This window comes from Mirounga angustirostris, unplaced genomic scaffold (genome assembly GCF_029215605.1).
Source record: "Mirounga angustirostris isolate CCGP_5_RB_7025 unplaced genomic scaffold, mMirAng1.0.hap1 SCAF_16, whole genome shotgun sequence".
Classification (NCBI taxonomy): domain Eukaryota; kingdom Metazoa; phylum Chordata; class Mammalia; order Carnivora; family Phocidae; genus Mirounga; species Mirounga angustirostris.
In genome coordinates this window covers 4,674,057-4,685,025 of record NW_026991724.1, presented here as the reverse complement: position 1 = coordinate 4,685,025, position 10,969 = coordinate 4,674,057, and the positions used below count along the sequence as shown (strand labels likewise).

General features: G+C 61.1%; 1 protein-coding gene across 6 annotated transcripts in view; it reads right to left on the bottom strand.

The window, feature by feature from the left end:
• SLC38A8 (solute carrier family 38 member 8) overlaps positions 1–10,969 on the bottom strand; it is a 35,632-nt gene that overhangs the window by 1,001 nt on the left and 23,662 nt on the right. Inside the window, exons 4-10 of one of the 6 annotated variants that reach the window (XR_010408087.1) lie at positions 10,787–10,901; positions 9,129–9,276; positions 8,558–8,766; positions 7,365–7,416; positions 3,629–3,781; positions 2,574–2,686; positions 1,847–1,954 (exon numbers count right to left, since the gene is read on the bottom strand). Coding sequence is in view for 3 of the 6 variants with exons in the window: in XM_064580806.1 (XP_064436876.1) it covers positions 1,847–1,954; positions 3,629–3,781; positions 7,365–7,416; positions 8,558–8,766; positions 9,129–9,276; positions 10,787–10,901 (785 nt within the window). In the remaining 3 variants the exon portion in view is untranslated. Of the gene's footprint in view, positions 1–1,846; positions 1,955–2,573; positions 2,687–3,628; positions 3,782–4,691; positions 5,167–7,364; positions 7,417–8,557; positions 8,767–9,128; positions 9,277–10,786; positions 10,902–10,969 lie in introns of those variants that run through there. The other 5 variants (XR_010408088.1, XM_064580806.1, XR_010408089.1 and 2 more) reach the window with 5 other exon arrangements.

Here is a 10,969-nt window from a genome sequence, read left to right as displayed (position 1 = left end):
TCAGTAACTCCCTGAACTCCGCGGCACCCTTTCACTCAGCTACGAATTACGGCAACAGCAAAGGGAAGCTGTGCAGGGGTGGCGGAGAGCAGGCCCAGAGCCTACACCTGCCCCCTTTCTCCCGGCACAGAGGCATGACCACGTGCATGGAGTACTGCTCTCCAGAGCCTTGGCGGTCGGCTTCCACCGGGGGCCAGCCCTGCCCCGGGCTGACCTAGCCTCCAGCCCCTCTGGAGGTCAAGGTGAAACCTCCTGGTCAGAGACCCCAGGTAAACACAGAGGTTTGAGGGCAGGACAGTCCAAGGTTCCTAGAGGTCACCTCCTGGGAGCCCAGGGCCAAGGCCAGACTGCTCTAGGCACAGTGGATCCTTCACTACACACCTGTAAGTGAGCTATGCCAACAAGACATTTCAAGTCCTGTTCTGGAACCTCTCTAACTTGCCTGCTCTGTTTCTGTGTCAGACAGAGGTCAGACACAGAAATCTCAACGGACCAGGAAAGAGCACTCTGGCTCCCCGTCTGCAGGCAGGATGGAGGGGGCACAGAAAGGTCCTAAACCAGGGCAACAGTGGGTCGGTGGGACCTGGTGGGAGCCCTGGGGCCACAGATGCACCCGGAGCCGCCAGCCTGTGACATGGGAAGGAGAGGACAGCTGTCCTGCCACCTCCTGGCAGGGTTGGATGCTGGCCCTTCACGAAACACCAGTGACCTACAACATGTGCTTGCAGGAAGTGTAAAAACCAGGTTCGGATCCCAGCTCTGCACCTCCCAGACGCATGCCCCTGCAGCCAGCTTCTCTGAGCCCCCATTTTCTCACCTGTAACACAGGGAGAAGACCCTTCCTTGAAGACCAGGACTGCCTGGCTCACAAGAGTGGCATGTAACAGGGTCCTGCCCACAGCATCCACAAGCACCCCCAAAGCGGGGGCTGCGGCTGTTTGGGGTGTAACTGAGGAACCCCACGAGCTGGGCGTGTTACACTTCCGCCCTACATCTTACCCGCTGGCCCGAGCTCCCCCGCCCATGTTGTAGGCTCTCTGCTGATCGCAGCTTGAGCTCTTAGAGCCTCAGTGGATTCTGAGTGGGTGGGAACAGGCTCCGAGGAGAACAAATCTCAACCCTAAAAGGTATCAGAGCTCCCACTGAATTTACACTTCTTTGCCAGGCACGCATACACCATCTCCCTCAACGCTGCCATCCTGTGACTGGCAGGTTCCCCCGGGGGGGGCGTAAACAGAGCAAGCAACTCACCAGAGGTCACACAGCAAGGTAAGGGCACCACTTACACCCCAACCCAGAGCTACCCACCCCCAGTCTTGTGCCACACAGCACCCCCACGTGGTAACAGCTCCAGGATGGGACATTAAGACCTCAATCGGGTTCCTCAGTTAAAGACGGAGTCACCCCAGGAGCCCATTGCTAGGTCTATGCTATGCCCAAAAGAACAGAAGAGCCGCAAGCGAGCAAATACTCGTGTACAAACGCCGATGGCCATCAGTGGATGATGAGATGACGTGGGCTCTGGCCACACCAGGGAGTGAAAACACGATGCCATGTGAAAGTGACCAGCCATGAAGGGATCTAGCGTGTGATCCCATCCCCATGAACCGTCTAGAATAGTGACGTCTACAGAAGCGGGAAGCAGATCAGTGGTTGCCGGGCTGGGCTACGAGGGAGTAAGGAGTGACTGCTAAGGGGGCGGGGTTTCTTGTTGGGGGACGGAAGTGTTCTGGACACAGGCAGAGGTGGTTAGAGGTACCGGAATCGTACACCTTAAAATGGTTACTTTTGTGTTAAAGTTCACCTCAACTACCGCCCACCCCCCAAAAATCTCAAATCAGCTCACCTGCCCCGATCAAGAAGTTCACCACCTGCGTTCAGTGGCCGATCCACGTTCTTGCCACATATCCAGCTCAAAACCCAAACCTCCCGCGGCGAGCGTGCAGAGGCAAGCCTGGGTGGAAGGGGGGGGCAGCTGCTCAGGGGACCGGCGGCACCGGGGGCTGGTGTCCCTGCCCAGCTACCGGGGAAGCACCTAAGCCAGGGGAAAGGTCCTGCCCAGAGCACCCGGCAGCCCTCGCCCTCACAGCAGAACTCATCACTCTGACACACTATCACTTGGCCACATCTGCAGGATTGAGACGTGGGTCTCCACCCTCCCGCACAGGGGTGACCGTGGCCCGGGACCCGGGACAGGCCAGCCTCTGTGCCGGTGGTGTTACAGGTAGGTCTCAACTCACGCTCGTTGCTAACCTGTGGGGGGCAGAGGGGCTGTCCTTTGCTCGGTTTTAGAGGAGAGCGAGGAGGACGCAAACTGAGGGCCACAAGGGAGAAAGGAGGCGGTGGCTGCTGACCTACCCGAGGAAGGACACCGAGGCTGACACTAGCAGGAGGGAGGTTTGCGTGGGCTAGCCCAGGCTGTACCGCTGCTAGGGAAGGGCAGAGCCCACCCCTAGAGCCCAAATGCCACCTTGACCGTGAGGACACCACTTCAGCCCTTCCTGCCACCCGCCGGCAGGAACCTCACGGGGTCACTTAGTGTGGGAGGAGGACAACCCTGAGTCAGCTCATACATCCGCCGGCTGAGACATCAGAGGGCAACACCCCGGCCTGCAGTTCTCTGCCGTACGTGCTGCATGATGACGGTTGAGGTGACACTCCATCCTAGGAGGACCCGATCCTGTCCCTGACACAGATCAAGATAAAAATGACTGTCCCCAGGGAGATGTGCATCGCCCCTTCAGGGGCCCCACCCTCTTCCCTCAGCATGGAGTGCCAGTCCACTTCCTCCCTGATGTGCCTTCCTGTTTTTGGATGGGCCCTAGCATCTTCTTTCCCTTTTCCCTTGGTGGCCGGGAAGCTCGGTGTTCACCTCATCTCAACCTAGGTTTTCTGGAAATAAAGCTACCATTGCTCAGCAGCCCCCACCCCACACTGCTGCGTGAGACACATTATCATCTTTAATTCTCACGGTTGAGCCCTCCTGGCATCATACGCAATAAGCCTGCTCTGTTTGGTGGGGAAACAGATTCCCAGAAGCACTTCATCAACTCCCCCAATATTGAGATAGCAAGTGGCAGAACCTGTGCTCAACAGCAAGAGTCTGACCCCGAAGCCAATTCCCACAGTGCCCCCTTCAAGGGCCCAGCCTTCCCCTGCCACACTCGGCTCTTCCCCGGGACTCCGTGAGCGGCCCTAGCCCGGCCCCAGCCTTCCCGGCCGGCACGGCACCACTCGTCCGAAGCGTGCGGCATACGTGATCAAGGACTCCACTGGCTGCCGCCGAGGGGCAGTTCTGCCGCAGCCCCTGGCCTGGCTCTGAGGCCCTTGCCCGGGGGGACGCTGTGGCCACCAGACACAAGGTGTGGGGCTGGCCAGAGGGCACCTGGAGGAGACTCCTGTGCCCGCTTCACTGGGTCAGAGTCTACACCCGCAGCCAGGACGGAGGAGGGCAGAGGGGCCATCCCTGTCCCTGGGGTTGGGCAGACCAGGTCCCATCCCCTTGGCCACTTGGAACATGTGCTAGAAGGAAAAGGGACAATGGCATTTAACCCCAAATCCATCCCGACCCTGGCTCTGTACCTCACAGGACGGGTATCCTGGACTTGTCCGAGCCTCAGTGCCTCACCTGTAAAACGGACGAATCTGAAAACACGCGAAGTCAACGGAGCCAGACACAAAGGCCATTCGTACGGAGTGTCCGGAAGCAGCCGATCCGCAGAGACGGCGGACTCCTAGTTCCCGGGGCCAGGGCAGGGGCTGCTGATGGGCGCAGCTTTCTCTGGGGGCACAAAATACACCAGAATCAGATGTTGGCAGTGGCAGTACCACTCTGGCCATCAACACCCACCGCACTGTGCGCTTTGCAAGGTTGAACTTCATGGTATGTGAATTACAGCTCAAAAAAAATTAATGCAACTGGCTAGGCCGGAATAAAAAAGGCCCCCAAACCCCAGCGGCATCACCGCTCGTCTCACACGGGCAGGCACGCATTGCTCAACACAGGACCGACAGGGCCCGGGCCAGCCCTTACCCTGAGGGCGCGGTCCTCGCACGTCGGCCCCTCCCGGCTCTGGCACACTGGCTTCCAGTGGACGTCCCAAGGCAGAGGAAGGGCGGCCCGGATCCAGCGGCATCCAGAACATCCCAGGTCCCATGCAGGGTCAGTGCCAGCAAGCACAGCACGAAGGAGCAGCTGGGCCCCGGCTGCCTCTCCCCCCACCCTCTCCCCGCCGCCGCCTTTCCCCTACCCTGGCCCCAGGGCTGAGCCCCGGTCCCCTCACCCTCAGCTGCAGGTGTCACCCCTCACCCCAGGATTGGCTGGGGTCGGGAAGAAAGTACAGAGCCAACAGCCCACTGGGCCCCCAGGCTCTTCAGGTCCAGCCGGAAGGGAAAGGGGGGCTCTCCCTGGGGCCCTCCCGTCGGAGTGTGGGCCAAAGCAGAGCTCCCTGGGCCTCAGCCCCTGCCTGTGGTATGAACTGTATCCCCTGGAGATACTAAGTTGAAGGCCCACCTCCTGGAACCTGTGACTGTGACCTCATCTGAAAAGAGGATCTCAGCAGTCCCTCAATTAAGGGGAGGTCATCCTGTACTAAGGTGGTCCTGATCCAATGACTGGTGTCCTCGTAAGAGGAGGGAAATCTGGACGGACACACGAGCAGCCAGCCATGTGGGGGCAGGAAGCTGAGCTGGAGGGGTGTGTCTACAGGCCAAGAAATACCAAGGGTGGCCAGCAACACCAGGGGCTGCAGGCGGCGGGAGGGCCCTCGCCCAGAGCCTTCAGAGGGAGCACGGTCTTGGCCACGCCTCAGTCTCAGACCGCCCCCCTCCGGGACTGTGTCTGAAGCCCCCCAGCGTGTGGCCTTCTGTTAGGGGAGCCCCAGGACGTCAGTACACCCTCCTCAGCACTGCACCTGAAACCCCCTGAACCCGCACAAGCCCAAATGAGCAACCTTAGAAGACAGGACGGGTCCGTTTCCGCAGCATCTTTATAATGAAAGGACACGGGTCGCAGCTGGACACGGGGGCAGCCACACCGGCGCCGCGTGGAGGCCAGGCCGACCCCCTCCCGCTCAGAAGAGTTCCAAGACCGCGGCCACCGTGCTCTGCCCGAAGATGAAGGTGCCCACAAGCACGGAGACCACTCCCCACACTTCCAAGCAGCACCTGCCAGGTCAACACACACACATCAACACACTCTTCTCTGGACCTCTGTGCAGACAAGCCAAGCACATGGCAGAAAGCCCATCACGGGAAGCCAGCGGAGGGACCGAGGTAGAAAAAAATCCACAGTATCCTCCCTCACCTGTAGGGATGGATGGGTTTCCAAGGCAACGGGGGATAATGGCCCCAGGCAGTTAAAGCCCCACACTGCAACTGTTAACTGATGACTCCATTCCTCCCTAGCCTTTTATCAAAGCCAAAGAAATGGGGGAGGGAGACACCTTGTCATTCCTTTCCCTTTGGGAGCAAGGGGAGGAGGGATGAAGTCCCCCCCTGAAAATGAGGAAGGAGAAGAAAGCCCAAAGTCACCCTTGATCGGGACAGTGGGTGGGGCACGAGGGCACGGGAGGCAGAGGTGGTCGGCCACGGAAGCCCCCAGGACACGTCTGCGAGCTTCATGATGTACCGGCCGACACCGTGTGGACAAGGAAACAGGATTCCCACGAATGGCAGGGCTGCCAGAGACCTTTTCTGGCCGGATTAACAAAGGCCCCCGGACCCGCGGTCTCGGAAAGACTGTTTAGCAAAGCAGAGTCCCTGGAAGCAGGGAGAGCGTGTCAACGTGCCCGGGGCCTGCAGGCTCCTCGAGCAGCTCTGAGGGATCAGGAGGCCCTAAGCAGCGCCAGGATTAAAAATCTCTTCAAAGCCCACCAGTAGAAACTGCTGTGAGCTTGGCCCGAGGCCCAAAAGAGCAACAGCAGGACCTCGAAGACCACTGAGGGAAAGAGCCGCGTAGGGGCCCCAGACGATCGGCGCCAGCCCCCAGCCCAACTCAGGTTCAGAGACGTCCAGGAAAGCTCTTCTCCCCCACAAGGGGACAAATCCTAGCTGGCTGCTTCAGGAAACCCGAACCTGGGCTTGAGGGGGCTGGAGACAAGGGGAGACAGAGACACCGGCCTGCAGGTGGGACCCAAGCCCACGGCTGCTGTAACTTAAGAGCACCTGCCCTGGGCTGAATGCTGGTCCCCAAAATTCACGTCCACCCCGAACCTGTGAACATGAACTTATTTGGAAATAGGGTCTTTGCAGATGTGATGAAGTTCAAAATCTGGAAAGCAGATCATCCTGGATTGGGACTGGGCCTTCAACCCCATGACAGGTGTCCTTATGAGAAAGAGGCACAGGGAGATTTAAGGCAGAGACACACAGGCCATGTGAGGCTGGAGGCAGAGACTGGGGTGATGCAGCCACAAGCCAGGGACACATGGAGCCACCAGGTGATGGCAGGAGATGGCAAGGAACAGAGCAGGCTCTAGAGCCTTCCGAGGGAGAACAGATTCCTGTTGCGGTGTGTGCCCCAGCAAACCTAACACGGCGTCTGTCTGCAAGCCTCGGCCTGTCCTCACGCCTGTGGGACGGGCACAAGGGCCACCCAGGCTCTGGCCGAGGTATGGTGCTTCAGCCATGCACATTCCCTTTCTCCGAGGGGACGGCCTGGGCCCCTCAAAGGCAAAGGACAGGCTCCAGTCCTATCAGAGGCCACGCTGGAGAAGGACGGCCTTCTGCTGGAAAAAGGGATATCTCAAATTCTCTTGTCTACCCCCACCACGGGGAACAGGGAGGAGGCAGGTGTGAGGCCCGAGCCAGGCCAGCCAGGCTGGAGTCCCAGCTCTGTCCTGACCTGCCATGCGCCCATGGGGAAGTTTCTGTCCCCTCGTCCGCAGGCTGGATAGCCCAGGATCACAGGGAGCTGGGCGAGGCCCGGCAGGTGTCCAGACAGGGCCTACTACCTTGCTGAGGGAACGAGCTACCCTAATGCCCACATGGCCCCCAGGAGGCAGGGTTCCGTGCAACAGGACCAGCTGTGCCCCGTGCTGCCCAGGGTCGGAGTGCAGGATGGGGAAGCATGCACGGCTGGGACCCCCCGAGCCCACAGACAGCTCCCAGCACGGACGATCACCCTCTGGGTGGGAGCGAGGGCCGTGCACAGACTGCTAGCTCGCGGGCCCCAGCGTCGCAGGCCGGGGTTCGGCTCCTGGCGCAGACGCCCGCTCATTGTGTGGGTAAGGCCCACATTGTGTGGCCGGCCGTTTTCTCCTCCGCAGGACAATGGGATCTCCACAGGCCCTGCCACGTTCCCGTTCTGCTCGCTCGGAGCCCCTCCAGTGCCCACGCTGCCACCCTTGTTTCAGCACACTTACTTGACGTTCGGAGCCATGGGCTCGACGCTGGCAGCATGAACGAGGCACAGACCTGCAAAGAGACACGGGGCCGCTGCAGCTGTGGACAAGCGAACCCAGAGCAACCCTGAGCTCGAGAGCTCAGTCGGCACCCAGCCATCCCCAGGGACCCAGGAGGCCAGCAAGGCCTGTGCCCAGCGAGGCCCCCTGGGCTCCCTCTGCTCCCGGCACAGCGAGCTGGCGGAGGGCCCGGCCTTGGGCCCAGCTCAGCGTCCCCCTCACACCCTGGCCCCTCTGAGCCTCTCTTTCAGACGGCAGGGACAGCCCATCCCCCATGCCAGGCTCTGGGATGACCCGTCAAGGACCGGACTCTGGGCCAGACACCGGTAGGCAGCTGCTAGGCTAATTTTTCTTCTAAGAATTCTCCTGGGATCTGAAGCCAGTTCTGCCTGAAGCTCCCATGGCTTCTCCCCCACTGAACCCAGCCTGGCTGATCGTTCCCAGAAAGTGGAAAATGGCTGGAGCTAAAGGACACCCCCAGGACAAGGGCACTGAACCCGACGGACGGGATGTCTCGGACTCCCAAGTAAGCACGAGGGAGGCCAGCAGACCTGGCGCGGCTGAGGGAGGCGGCCATGTGACCACGGCCCTCGCATCCGAAAGCACTTCCCAGAGCCAGAGATACAGGGATCTGGGGTTCCTGCCCTGAGCACCAGCAGGTGCCCGGCACGTCTGCTTCTCTGGGAAGGCTCTCCCCGGGCTGCCCAGGCCGGGATAACCCTCAGGCCGCCTTGACTGGAACTTCACTCGCTCACACCAGGAAGGTTTTGTAAGAAACCGCGTTTGCCTCCCAGGTCAGGGAACAAGGTAAGAAGATGTTTGCGGGTGAATATCGTCTAACTGGAAACATTTTTACAACATAAGAGGAAATCCCACAGTGAGTGGCAGCAAGGGGAGAGTGGGCAACGTCGAGGGTGACGCAGCCCCGCTGTGCCTCCCGAGAGGCCTCTGGGCCTCAGTCTTCTCACCGGCAGGATGGGATGACAACACTCCCATCAGGTGCATCTGCCAGCCGCGGAGACATTTCCCACACGGTGTACGCAGTCCCCAGCCCGTGTCCAGCTCGGTGAACAGGGCTGGGCACCATCCTACCTCTGCGGGGCTCCCCCACCTCCAGACCCTTAAGCTCCAGCAGAGTGGAGCAGGTGCCTCACCTGGGAAGATGAAGATGAAGAAGGAACTGATGCCCCCAATGATGCCGATGATCTCGCTGAGGTCGGGCAGGAACAGGGCCAGGGCCAGCGTCACGGCTACCCATAGCACGGTCAGCAGCCCCCGGACCCACGGCCCCGAGGGCTCCGCCAGGGCCGCGAGCCCACCTGCCCAGCAGCAGCTCCTCCTCCAGAAATCCTGCATCACGGACCTGGAGGCCACACCAGCGCAGGCGGCTCCAGCCCCACGCCCGCCCCCCATCGGGCCCCCCTCACGATTGCCCTGCACACCCAGCAGGGCCCCGGTTCCTCGCCAGGCGCCGTTCCCCAAGGACTGCAGGCCGCCGACAGAGAAGGGCCACGCGGGGTGCAGTCCTGGGTGGGCTCAGGAGCCAGGCTCCGGTCCTGACCCTCATGAGCTGGGCCACTCTGGGCAAACCACCTCAGCTCCCCCCTCCATGTTCTCTACAGAGATCTTCCCCAAACACGAGCCCGCGTGGTGCCTGGCGTGCCCCGAACCCTAACAGAGGGCACTGTCCCGTGCCGAGCGGAGCCCCTGTGGGCCGGGCCTCACCTCCCCAGGAAGAGTGCGATGGGGTAGACGGTCACGATGGAGACCCCGAAGAGAGCCCGGGCCACGATGATGACCACGTCGTTGCCCGGGTAGGACATCAGGATATCGGCAGAGACGTCTGTCCCGAAGGTCAGGAAGCCATAAACCCCTGGGAGGCCAAGAGGGTGGAAGCCCAGAGTGAGGATTAGGAAGACGCCGTGCCGGTGGCAGAGACGGGATGGAAGGCACAGCACGGGGCGTGCGGTCAACAGCACTCTACTAGCACAGTGGGGACACGGACGGCGGCCACACTTGCCGCGAGCACGGCCTAACATAGGAGCCCACCCCCTGCGCTGCATGCCTGACGCTAACGTAACCTCGTGTGTCCGCTATACACACACACAGTATTTTTACAGGTCACATCCCCGCTCCCTCCGCTCGGACACACTGACAGCACCCAGCTCTTACCACCCCGAAAATTCTCCCTGGGAGCAGACAGAAGGTTCTAGAAGGGTTCTCTGTTCTGCAGTTTCTCAAGGCTTTCCTATCCTCAGCCAACACGATACCCTGCGCCTCTGACTCAAAATTCCTGCTGGCCAAACTGCTGCTTCTCCTTTTTTCAGCTCCCAGTGCCGGTGTGAGGGGCCCGCTCGCGGAAGCAGCCGCCGCTCAGAACCGCAACGACACCTCATGCCCGGTACGTCCCACTCCTGCCCAAGCACCCGTTTTCCTGACCCAGGGCATCAACCGTTGCCGGAATCATGCAGCTAGCGATGGCAGGACCAGGGCACCAGGGCCCTCCCCCACACCCCCACCCCCTCGGCATCCTGGTCACCTGCCCTGTCCCGACACCGTTCATCCCCTGCCGAGAGCTGTGCCTCGTTTTGGCTTCTCTCTGGGCCCTTTCCAGAAGGTCCCACAAACCTGCTGGCCCTGGAGGTGACTCTCCATCACCAGGTCACGGACCTCCGACCCAGGGACACAGACTGACAACCACCACCCCGCCCTGCTGGGGAAAGGTTATCCGGCAAGCTTCCCAGATGACCACGACGCTCCGAGGAGCCCGAGACATTCTTGGCTGCCCACGGGCTTCCCAAGTCAGGAGCTCCAAAGCTGGATGGAAGAAAGGGCCCCGGGGCTGGAGGAACACAGCCGGCCACAAGTCTGCCTGAGCCGGAGACCTGGGGCGTGCTGTGTGACCCTGGGCATGTCACAGCCCTCTCTGAGCCACACTTCTATCACCTTTGGAGACCCTTCTGCCTACAGGTCTGCGAGCACCCAAATCCGTCAAATCCACAAAAGCATTTTGTACGCTGCTCCCCAGCTGTAACACGAAGATGACCCCCATTACGGTCCTGTACGCCAGCAGGGGACGGGGGTGGGGGCAGCGTGTAAGAGCAGGGCCTTTGGGGACAGCCGGGCCCAGGTCTGGGTCTCAGCTCTGCAGTCTAGTCGGGAGACCCTGGACAAGCCATGGAAAGCCTCTGACCCTCCGGCCCCTTGTCTAGGAAATGGGGACTTCCCTAGGGGGTTCGGGTTAAATGAGCCAAGGCTCCCACACTGCTGGGCCTGCTCCTGGCACGGCACAGCGGAGCTCACAGGAAGGACTCCAGAAGCACACGTCACTCGGGCTCTCCTGCGCCCCCAAGCCAGCTCCGTGGTACCCCGGCGGGCCTTACCGGTCAGCGAGTAGATGAGGCAGCAGGCCAGCAGGGACAGCACGGAGACCAGGGCCCAGTGGGAGAGGCTCTGGTTGTGCATGCTGCAGTAGATGGACACGGCAGCTTCATGACACTGGAAGGCAGGGGCGGAGCTCAGGGGGACGGGGCCAGCAGGAGGGAAAGCCCCCCCAACGCCCGCCC